The sequence below is a fragment of the Prosopis cineraria genome, unplaced genomic scaffold (genome assembly GCF_029017545.1).
Source record: "Prosopis cineraria cultivar Desert tree isolate PC_DT_omini unplaced genomic scaffold, ASM2901754v1 PC11, whole genome shotgun sequence".
NCBI classification, from domain to species: Eukaryota; Viridiplantae; Streptophyta; class Magnoliopsida; order Fabales; family Fabaceae; genus Prosopis; species Prosopis cineraria.
In genome coordinates, this window is record NW_026555342.1 from 2,559,298 (window position 1) to 2,571,878 (window position 12,581).

Here is a 12,581-nt window from a genome sequence, read left to right on the forward strand (position 1 = left end):
TTTTTCCAAATTTTCTTACGGTTAATGATTTATACAAGAAAGTTAAGCTCAATAAATTTGTAATCTAATTTGCTTCCATAATAGTCTTACAATAATTAGGCTTAAACATAGATTACTTATAAAATTTTCTGTCGAAAGATTTACTCCAAAAGCAGTAAATCGTTGTAAGTTGAATTCTTTTATTATTATTTTTAGCGCTTGAGTTACCATTGAAAAAAAAAATCAAAGATCCAGAAACCATGTTAATTAAATGACCACTTGTAACTCCATTTGAGCTTATAATCAATAATCATGTTATCAAATTTAAATTAATCATTCGAATTGCGAATATCAAATAGTTATATAAATATGCTTACAGACTTAGATTACTTACAAAATGTCTCATTATAGTATATTTATGTTTACTCCAAAACTAGAAAATAATTTTAAGTTAGAATATTTTATGGTTATTTGCAGTATATATAAAATAGAGAGTATGTTTGGCGAGGCACCATTGGAAAGAAATAACTAATGTATGAGAAATCATCTAACTAAAAACTTGTTCCAAAATGAAAGTGAAAGAAAACCATTTTATGGTACATTGTCTAAAGATATATTTTGACCAACAAAGCATAATATCCAAAGGAAAAACTAAACATATAATATACTAGTTAAAAAATCAAGAGTGGTGTTTTAAGGTCTGAACCTGATGGTCAAATCGATCCAGCCATCAACCAGTGTAGGGAGTGTGGCTTGTTTTGCAGCATTAAGCCATTACCCATTTTAGTGGAAAGATCAGGTTAGGCTGTTTAGAACCAAATTTTGGACCTGAAACTAGAGCAAGTAGTGGAAAACCAGACAAGTGGAAGATGAAATTAAAATTATGGTCATTCTAGGTAAAGCTTGTGATCATTTAAACAAGAGTAGAAATTAAACTTACCAATCAAGTTATAAAATTTTGAACAAAATGATCGAAATTAAAGAAGTTGATCACAAAACTTAAGTTCGAACTAGTAAATATGGGAAGGAAGAACAAAGTGAGATCATTCTTGATCCTGTTCCTTCATCCCATACAAAGGAAGATGATTGATGAGAAAATGACTAAATGAAAAAGTTATGACGAATGGAAAACCGAGTGAGTAGAAAATGAATGTGAGAGAGAGACAAGTGAAAAATTGGGGGGGGGTAAAAAATTTGAAAAAGATGAGAAAGAAGATGCAAGGTTGCGTGGGAAGTTTTAATAGTCAAAGAGAAAGTAAATGTTTGCCTAAAAGTTGGGAAAAAGTAGAGGGAAAATAAATGAGAGAGAGAGCACTCCTATTTAACGCCTATATATATGTGACTGCCAATGCGAAAAAAGCAAATGGTCTAAAATGATTGATTGGGAATTCAACTGATTCACTTTAACTATATAATTAGAAAAGTTAATAAATATAGAGATTAGCTTACTTAACAGATTCCTAATGATAATATAGATATTAAATTTTTTTTTTATAATCCACCATATTGGTATTGAAATTTTATGCATTTAGACATATCGTAATTACTCTTGTACAATTTATCGATGACTTCATATTAAAAAAATATAGTAATTGATTGTGCATAGTTATGTGGTGGAAAGCATTTAAATGGCATTCCTTTGTTCACTTTGATATATTTTTTGTGCTAACCACTTGAAAATAAATTTCTAGCAAATATAAAGTTTACATATTGTGGTGTTTTATTTTTTTGAATACAAGGTCACAATTTAAACCATGCAAATAGACCAAAATTAAGTCAAGTCAAAGGTTATAAAGCTCTTACAATCATTAGGCGGTCTATCAAATACATAACATCAGCCTTATGGGTCAAAAGATTAGTGCATTTATTAGCTTCTCTATAAATATGATCAAACGTGATCTCTCAATCTTGCATGATGATATTCTTAATGTTTGTGATAATAGCTGAGAGAGGGTGGCTATCAATGAGGTTGCAATCAATGAGAGATAGAGCCTCTACAAAATTTGAATAGACATTTACTCTGGTGAGCTTAGCATTCCAGCAAAGGTTCAGCCCTTCCATTATTCCTAAGTGTTCAGCAGCTATTTTGGGTTGATAGCCAATGTTTGTGATCTCTCAATCTTGCATGATGATATTCTTAATGTTTGTGATAATAGCTGAGAGAGGGTGGCTATCAATGAAGTTGCAATCAATGAGAGATAGAGCCTCTACAAAATTTGAATAGACATTTACTCTGGTGAGCTTAGCATTCCAGCAAAGGTTCAGCCCTTCCATTATTCCTAAGTGTTCAGCAGCTATTTTGGGTTGATAGCCAAGGTTTTTGGAGAAATTCTTAATCCAATTACCCTTATCATCTCTTATAAGTCCTCCACAAGCAGCTATACCATTAAAGTTGGTAGAACCATCAACATCAAGTTTAGCCCATCTCGTACTTGGTATGTTCCATCTCGTTTCATTTTTGTTGTTGATTTTGCTCAGAAGATCTACTTTATATTAAAGCTTTAGGTCATTAATAATTTTTTGGGTGCATGAGAAGGTGATGTCGTTATCTACGATAGCATCTTCTGAATAGACTTTCTTGCACCTAGCTTTCCATATGTTCTAGCATGCCTAAGCAAAAAGTTTCTTCCATGGCAATTTTCTTGTACATAGTCTGCCAGTCTCAATTTTAGCATTCCAAATTATCCAATCCTGTATAGAAAAAGAAAAGAAAGTGTTATGTTTGATAGGATTGACTAATTTATACCATACCTCTTTAACTTCCTTACAATCCCGTAAGATATGAATCAAAGAATCAGGAGAGTTACAACTAAGAGGGCAAACACATTGTTGATAATTATTCTCATCAAAATGAGTAAAATTGACTTGAAGATTGTCCCAAGCAACTTTTTAGAAAAAGTATTTAATTTTTTCATAAGTTGGCCACTTCCAGATTTTGGACCAGATGTCAGATTGTTTCTGAGTTTAGCGAACCTCCAAGGCTTTGTAAGCAAATTTGATGGAGAAGTTACCATCAGAAGAAGGTCTCCAAATAAGAGTGTCTTCATTATTTATAACATCTTAATTTTTAATTCCCTAAATTACTAAGATTAATAAAGATAATTAAGTAAGTTGATGTGGGGTGTGGTCAGAGAAAAGTAATAAGTGTTTTTAGTTAGATTTTTAGATATAATTTAGGTTTAAAGTGAAATTGGGCCACTTGGGGACTAAAAAAGTGAAGAAAAACAAGCTAAACAGCCTCTGTGCCACATGCGGCAACACATGAGGCCATCAGGCGAGAATTTCCTTTTCTATACCACATGCCGCGGCACGTAGGGACAAGTGCCGCAACACGCGATGCGAATTTCACAGAATTAATACGTGAACTAATGTGAAAAATAGAGAGAATGAAAGAGACGCACCAAGCTTTGCTAGGTTTGCTTGTGGATGACATTAAGAGTATTTTGAAAGCTACAAACACCAAAGGTAAGTATCACACTCATTAATCTCTCCATTTCTTCCACATTTATGAGTTCATAGTTAGGCTTTGATAGTGGAAGTGGATTTTCAGTCTATATGAATTATGGGTCTGAATTTATTGACTTAAATGGAGTTAATGGGAGTATATTAAAGTATTTAAACCTAGTATAATGAATTTTTGGTGTTTTGGGTTATTGAGCACCATTAATATCCAAAAATCTCATTTATTATAGGTGGTTGGAAGATTGTGATGCCATTAATAGAAATTTAATGGTTTATTAATGTTATTAGGGACTAAAGGCAATTAATAAACCCTAGGGATATGCTCAAATTCTTATGGAGTGAATGTTAGGCAATTTAGAAGTAGAGATTGAGGGTTTAATACTTGAGATGGTAATGTTGATGAAATTCAACTTGATTGATTATAGTGTTTAGCTCTATTGAAAAATTCAAGCTTGGAAGCTAGTAGATTGAGAGGTAAACCTTTGATCTCTCAAAGGTTTGAGGTAACCGAGGGAACTTTACTTTAGGTAGTTATATGTTAATTGATTGTTAATTAATTGTTAAATGTGAATTGTGAATGTTACAGGTATGGGTTTGATTTTTAATGTGAAACCATGTATTAGCTCAATGAGTGTATGAAAATTTAATATGCATAATGTTATTGTGGTTTGAAATGCAAATGTTATATCAAAATGTTTTTGAACTATGAATATGCATATGTCTTTAGAAAGATGAATGTGATGATGTGTTGTAAATGAGTAGTAAATTGATTAATTTGATAAAGATGAGCAATTGTGATTGAAAAATAGGTATATGTGATATAAGTGAAGGATAAGAAATTGATGTACACTTGGGTAGCCCTTAGTCGTGAGTCCAATATGTTGATATTGATAATGAGTAAAGAAAAAAGTGAAAAGAGTGAGTATTGTCTATGGCATGATCAGTGGGCAGGAGTTCTCCTAAGGATTGGGAGAAGAGAGAAATCCATATGGTATTTAGGTTGTCCTTCATTATACGAGGATATAGCCTTATCCCACAATTTGTCGAGGGACTATTACATAGTTTATCGAGGGACTAAAACCTAGCTATCTCCACTAGTTCAATGAGGAGAATAGCCTAGGGTATGAGATACCCCAGAGATTTGAGAATGAGGGAAGCTATGGTTTGAAAGTGAGTTATGTGATCTTTGGCCTGGTTACACCTCACGATTGGTGAGTTTGGGTAGTTCAATCACACAGACAAAACCCTATTCAGTGTTATAGCCAATGGTTTCAGTCTGAGGAAATAAGGAAGGTATAAGGTTGGTTGATCATTGCCTAAGTAAATATATGACATATCACATATGTTAAGTTGTGACAAGTCGTGTGAATAATGGGTTATGATCACATGTCTGAGAATATGGTGACAATGCACCTAGTAGATGTGAGATAAAGAAGTTATTAAATGATAAATGACAAGTTATGATATGTGTGAGCATGTTTTACATACTTGGTTTCTTATGCATGTACTTGGTTTATAATTGATATATCACTGTATAGGATATGTTTAATCTTAGTTACTAAGTAGCTAGACTCATCCCTTTCATTTAACACTTTTCAGGCTCTAACTCTGGTGCAGAAAGGGAGAAAGCTCAAGAGGCTACGAATTAGCATATTACTACTGTATACCTCTAACTTAGATTTATTTTGTGTAATAGTATATAAATGCCAATTCTAGGATGTATACCATCACACTTGCACTATTTTGTTATTACGAATGTTAAATTTATATTTTAGGCCCTGAGTATTTGTGTATATTGAGATATATATGTTTGTAAGGCCAAAATACTAGTGCAATTATAGAAATGATGATTTGAATATGTTTGGATTGAATTGGATGCAAAGTGATGACAATTTGCCTCCCCCTCTATTTTTGGTAAAATGGGGTTAAGGAGTGAATTCTTGTTATAATGTTGTTTTAGTGCTTGTGACGTATTATACTGGCAGTCTTAAGTCTAATGGACATGGTCTAAGTGTTAGGAAAAGCTTTTGGCACTTATTGAGGATTTTAGACTCCCATTTTGTATGAAAGTTATGAAAAGTAGTTAAAATGTGTTTGGGTGTCTAACTTCTTAATGTGACTTGTTTTGAAAGTGGAACCCATCCCATTAGCTAATTCATGTAAAGGACTTTCCGTAGACACCTAGATCACGTCATTTGGTTGTTGGACAGGGAATCGAGGCACATCAAAAGTTCTTCAATTTTGCTATCAAATAACAGCAGAATCAGTTAAATTTTTGTGCAACATACCACGGCGCATGGCACCTAAGCCGTGGTACATGACACAGAAAGCAACAGCCGCAACGCAATGTGCATAAGCCATGGTGTATTGCCTTGTATCACAGCACATGTTTTGTTTTTCAATCGTTTTTTACTTCTTTCACTCCTCTGAGATATCCCATGCTTCCAAAATTTATTTTTACTCTGATATAAAGGGTTTTGATTAATTTAAACTCATTGTTATTTAGAAAACTTGAGATCCCTTGCTTTTGAACTAAACCTTGAAAATCACTATTTGAGTTAATCCTTTGATTATCATGAGTTGTATTGGTTAATTGGATTTAGTGGAGTGAGAATATCACATTATCACCATGCCGATTAGGCGGTTGTATGAGTGCAACATGCTTGATCACTTCAGGGTGGAGAAAACGTCTTAAATTATTCAAATTCCAACCACCAACCAAGTTACAAAAATCAAGGACTCTAACATGGAGAATAGGATCAATGTTGTGGAAAGCATACTTCACAATAGGGTCAGGTAGGGGGGCCCATTTATCGCACCAAAAGGATATTTAATCACCTTTACCAACTTTTTAACTTATATAAGACATGAATTTATCCCAAATTTTACATATGCTGCTCCAAGTATAAGAGCAAGAGTTCAGTTTAATGACCATTGGGATAGTGGGTTTGTTGATACTGCGGTGTTTTTAACACCTTTATATTTTCATTAGCGAAAAATTAATGCACACATATAATATATATATATATATATATATGATATTATTTTTATTTAATTATTATGTCTCCAATTTTGAACCATGAAAACCGTCACTCCCTGATCTTTTTGCCCTCCAATATGACTTTTAAAAGCTAAAACATTGATCCGAACAAATGTATACATTTTCAATGGAAGTAGAAAACTTAGCCAATTGTAACCATATATAATCTCGAACAATCCATTGCAATTAACAAACCACTCACATAATGGTACGACTACAAATATACAACAATGCCAAAACGGCTTATTAATACATGCACCCACACGCGTGTGCATAACTTAAAACAAAAAGATTATTCAAAATAAGCCCAGAAGCCATAGATAATAGGCAAAGACAGGGCAAGAATTTGGCAATGCTGGAGATGGTGATGGAATTGAAGATATATCACTTGCAAGCCCACTCCATAACTAGCACTACATAATGATTATTTGGAGATGATTATGGAGAAGAGGGTTCTCCAGCTGCAACAGAACAATTGATAATTCACACAAATCAAGTCAGTTACAGAGTTTCCTGTTAGCATGTCAAAACTCATAAGTACTTTCTCAATAGATATATCTCTTCTTTGCTAATCATGTCTTCCAAAGAATCTCTCAGTTTCTACCAAGATCAAAATAAAAGGATTCTTGAGTAGAACCAGTAGATCAAGTCTATTAAAAAAATTTATGAGACAATGTCAGACATGAGTTTCATACAAAAAAGTTAGCTAAACATTTAACAACTGACTCAATTTATTAGTGATACTGTTAAATGATTGACTCAATTTATTGATTGAGTCCATTATGAAAATATGAGTTGAGCAAAAATCTTTAGAGTATGATTATCTATCATATTCTCTCATATGATCGTTGACTGTGCATGAAAAACATGGATAAGGTGTATAGTCTTATAGATAACTTGAAATTGAAACTTCAACCATAAGATTGGGAGACAAAAAACAAAAAAACAAAAACAAAATACTCCCACCAAACCACACTATAAGTCATAATTAATTAATTGATGTTTCTCAAAAAAGTTAGTTAAAATTTTGATTTTCTAAAATTTTTACATTTTTTCAATTGTACATTTAATAAGTGGAATAAATATAATATTTGACTTATTCAAAACACCCTGATAAATTATTTGAATGGAATATAATAAAGTAAAAGTATAATTGAAAAAATATATAAAATCTACCCAATTTCCTATATTTTATACCAATTAAAACTTTTAAAAATACATCTTATATTATAGTTTGGAAGAAGTATAACAGAAGTAGCAGTAAAACAAGTATCCACAAACCTGAAGGAGTTGGTGCAATTTGAAACAATGGTGGAGGTGGAGGGAACTTTTGTGGTTTTAATCCTGGATTATTCCGAAAACTGTAAAGTGGAACACATTAATTACTTAGGAAAGTTGTTACATTTGATCCCACAAAAATAGCTGTGAAAGTTAAAAGAAAAAAAAAAAAGAAAACATTATTATTAGTACAAACCTCCAGGGAGTGAAAAGTGCAAATGAGCCATTGATTGGGATATCTCCGGTTAAATTGTTGCTTGAGAGATCACTAGATTCAACAATAACAATGGTTTATGTTACAATCTTGAAAATTTTAAGATGGAATAATTATCTAAATTTGCATTATGTTACAGAAAACTAGCTCCTGGAGCAACACTCACAGGACTTGCAGAGAGGCAATATTAGTCAAAGACATAGGAATGCTTCCCGACAAGAAGTTATTGTTGATACGCCTGTTTCAGAGAGTAGAGAGAATTAGTGCTTTTAGATAATAAACTAATAGTGGAACAAAGGAGAGCTCAATATGGTACTCGATTCAACATACAACAATTATCAAGAAACATGATTAATGCGTTGCTAACTTATGCTAGATTTTTTTTGTTTGGCATACTCAGTGGAACAAATATATTAAATATAGAAATGAGTGATTCATTCATAGAAACAAGCAAATGAAATGTGTAGATCAGAGAGATTAAGGAAAGCATGACTTACAGATAACGTAGCCTCTCAAGGTTGCCCAACGTGTCTGGGATAGGTCCACTTAATCTATTCAAGTAAAGATCCAAGCTCACCAAGTTCGTCAAATTTCCAAGCGTGGACGGAATCATTCCGGTTAGATCATTGCCATAAACTTCCCTGGAGTATAAAACAACGAAAATTTAGATTTGAACAAGTATTGAATCAAAAAACCATAATTAGAAGATCAGAAAGCATAGCATGATTAAATGATCGAGTCCTTGAAATCTATCAGTAGTTGATGTTTCTAGGTGGTGAAAATTAAAACAAGTAAGAAAATAGCTTTGTGATAACATCGGCTTAAGAACCACAGCTATTATTGCTGGCACTGGTATCAAATTGATCAACTGTAGTTTCTTCAGAGTGCTTAAATAATTCATCATCATCATTTTTTTTTTTTTAATAGCCAAAAGAAACCAACTCAAGAATTTAGACATCAGGACTCAGACACGGGGATAGATGAAGAAGGAAGAGCCAAAAAAAATAGAGAATGCCTCATCAAAAACAGTCATTGTCAAGAGGAAAGTTTAGGTGCTACCAAAATCTTAAATCTCAGGTAATTAATTAGATGCACTAAAGTTCTAAGCTTTAGTTCATACTTCATAGACAGCTTGCTCAATATAGCAGTACTGTTTATAAGATCAGATTTCAGGAAGCCGCCAGGTGATAACAGAGGGGAATACCAATTAAAAATTATTCTTAAACAAGATCTTGTTATCAGAAAATGAGACAAATTAACTAAATGATACATTCGGTTCTTAACTTACAAATACTGCAAATTTGAGAGCTGACCAAGCTTTGGATCTAGTTGACCTGAAAGGCTTGCATCTCCAACATCACTATGACAAAACACAAGTCAATTATTTTCCAGTATACATGCAGAAAGAATCTCAAATCCAGGTAAAAATTAACACAAAAGTCACTTACACTCTGGTCACACTATTGTCACTATTACATGTAACATGAAACCAAGTACAAGGATTTACAAGACTAGCATTCCAGCTTTGGAGAACATTGTTAGGATCAACCAAGTTAGTCTTCCATGCATACAGCACATCACCTGTCTTAGAGAAAAGCAATTTTTAGGTTAAAATGTCCTTAATGTCCAATCATACTTCGACTTACGTTAATAATTAAAAGGCTCATTGCATCAGTTTATTGAACACACAAATGTCAAAATGTTGTTATGGGAAATATGCAGAGTTACAAGAAGAAGCATGTAAGGCCAACTTACTAGAGGTTAGCCATAGCCATATACTCCTAAATAATTGCCATTCAGAGATAATCTCACAAAGAATTGGAATCAACGAGACCCTCTGGTCCCAAACAATAAACCAACAGTAAACTTGCCACTTTATGATCAAGGAAACACGCAAGCTGAATGATGAAGAGCCCAAGCTGAAATATTATAAAATATACTCCATATATGAAAGCCTGTTCATGTTTGCCCAGTTTGGTTTCTTACTAACTAGCAAAAATACAGCTGAAAGGCGAGTAATCAGATGAACAACACAGAATCAAATAGAAAAAGTCTGCAGGGGAAGCTTATTTAAAGAATCAATCCATTGGGAACAGATGTTTGTGAAGTATAATTAAAGCCCCAAAAAGTATCGTAAGACCCAAATGTTACCACTCACCTTCCAGATTGCCAGAGACATTAAGGACCAAATCAAACCCTAGAATCACCAAAAGAAGATACCAACCCATCTTCATATCTCCTATCTTCTTTCTTACACTACATTTCCAAGAGCTTCAGCTATATTATATATATATATATATATATATATTGCATTCATATAAATGAACAGAATAAAGTCGCAGTTGAATGGTTCTGCATTGCAAGTCATATCTATGACCCAACGCTTGAAAATTCTAACATCTAGACGCTGCAATGCAATTTCGTTGCCGTAGTTTATGGCTCCTTTTATTTTATAAATAAAAATGTTGAACTTCAATTTCTCTTCAACGGAATTTCCAGAAGTTCCTTAGTTAAATATTGCTGAGTAATGTTCAAAGTCAACCTTCCTCACAACTCACAAGTCACAATATATACCAAATTCCCATATTTAACAGCAGTTAAATTTTTAATAATTTTTTTTAAATGGTGTTACATATTAATTCAAACAGCTATAAATTTATATGTGTCAATAGCTAGCAAATAAAATATTTAAGTTTTGAATATTACTTTTTTGTTTACAACTAAAATTTTTATTTTTAACTATTTAAATTAATATTTATAATTATTTTTTAAAATTTTTTTTGAAGATTTATCTATCATTATTTCCCTCTTTTGTAACCTAACTATTATTTTCCCTATTTAAAATATTTAGGTTTGTGTTAACAAGTTGTTTTTAGGTTGTTTTGTATAGGCTCAAGTACTGAGTACCAATTTAAATTCCTAATTATTTACATTTTAAACAATCTATCTCAATCAAATTTCACATTGATATATGTTTATCCCATTACTGGAGGAAATGCAAGCCAAACGAGTGACAAGTGATGAAAAGAGAATTAAGAAAAGTAGGAGTAATACTAGGCAGTGTATTAAAGTTTTCAAATATAATGGTAATGATTAGAACCTAAATTAAAAATACATAAACTTGATGTGAATTCTATCAAGTGGTTCAGGTTGGGAAAAAAAATACGATGGTTTAAAAATTCAAGATGTAATTGAGCTTGTAAGAAAAGCAGAATTTTTTTCAAAATATAAAAGCGAGCAGGGATTTTCTCTCTCTCTGTTTTTTTTTTTTTTTTGGCTATAAAAACAGAGTTTAGGTTAGTTGGGTGGGCCACAAAATATGCATTTAGATTTAAAGAATGCGTACAGAAGTATTTATATATGGCCTATTAATAAAAAAAATTCTTATTGACAGCAGGATTTGATCTGGTTTCTGTCTTTTTTTTCCCTGAATCACATGTAAAATGCTCTCTATGTGGACCAAATTGTATGGGCCTGCTGTTTGTTATAGTGACTTTAATGTTTTTGGTACATATAGTGACTTTACTTGGTACAAGATGCCATATCATTTTGTGAACGATCACAATAATGGGCCTGATTGATATCAAATTGGACGAAAATGTTTTATTAAAAGTAAAATAAAAATTACTACAAAAAAAATAAAAATATCAAGGGGAGTTTGGTTAGTGAATTTTCAAATTTTTTTGAAGAGGTGCTGATATTTAATATTTAATATTCTTAGATTGAAAGAGAAAAATCTTTATTTTTTTATATAAAAATTAAAATACATCATACTATCTCTGTTTCAAATTATAAGAAATTTTTTAAGGAGTTTATCTATCTCAAAATATAAAATACTTTGAATAAATTAAGATTTTATTAAATATTAAAATAGTATGTTTTCCTTTCAAATCATCCCTTGCATTTGCAAGTATTATGCATTTAGAATACACATGACTTTCTTTTCTTTCTTTCTTTGTTTTTTTTTTTTTTGCCAAAAGAATACATATAATTAATGATTGGGTTTCGTTTTTTTAAAACAAAATAATAGGTAGGCCTTTTTACACTGATTTTTTTGTATTTAATTAGGCTAAAATATACAAAATCACTCTAAACTTCGATACAATTATACATAACTCCTCTCACCTTTAAACATTCATAATTAACCTCCCTAACATATTATTTTTATTCTCAAAGTCCTCTATCATTAATAACCCTGTCATCATATTAATAGAAATTATCATATCAGATTAATGAGATATACATAATACCTAACATGAAAAAAAAATTAATTATTCTTAGCACAATTTAAGAAAGAATCATATAAATAAAAATTTATTCTTTAAAACAATAAAAATATGCACCACTAACAATAAAAAATAAAGATAAAATTATCATGAAATTATTATTAACTTGTATAGGATTTTACATGAGATATTGCCTGCCTTTTGGTAGTAAAAACATGTCAACTTTTATTAATAAAATAACTAAAAGTTATGGTATAAAAATAAAAATTAAAAAAATTAATTTCAAACCTCTGAAAATGAGTAGTTCTATGCAATTGTATTAAAGTTTATGAAAATTTTATATATTTTAGCCATTGTAATGCTAGCAAGATGAGATTGTTTT

General features: G+C 31.6%; 2 protein-coding genes across 2 annotated transcripts; both read right to left on the bottom strand.

Annotated features, from left to right (window-relative positions):
• Positions 1–2,094: 2,094 nt before the first annotated feature.
• LOC129285605 (uncharacterized) lies at positions 2,095–5,802 on the bottom strand. Its single transcript, XM_054921353.1, has 2 exons — positions 5,730–5,802; positions 2,095–2,462 (listed from the first exon to the last, which is right to left on the bottom strand). Exons 1-2 carry the CDS (start codon positions 5,800–5,802, stop codon positions 2,095–2,097), a joined length of 441 nt encoding a protein of 146 aa, XP_054777328.1.
• A 778-nt stretch (positions 5,803–6,580) lies between these two features.
• Positions 6,581–10,388, bottom strand: LOC129285654 (BRASSINOSTEROID INSENSITIVE 1-associated receptor kinase 1-like). Its single transcript, XM_054921418.1, has 8 exons — positions 10,132–10,388; positions 9,422–9,554; positions 9,262–9,333; positions 8,471–8,614; positions 8,140–8,211; positions 7,956–8,027; positions 7,763–7,842; positions 6,581–6,942 (listed from the first exon to the last, which is right to left on the bottom strand). Exons 1-8 carry the CDS (start codon positions 10,205–10,207, stop codon positions 6,920–6,922), a joined length of 672 nt encoding a protein of 223 aa, XP_054777393.1. The 5' UTR covers positions 10,208–10,388; the 3' UTR covers positions 6,581–6,919.
• Positions 10,389–12,581: the final 2,193 nt, after the last annotated feature.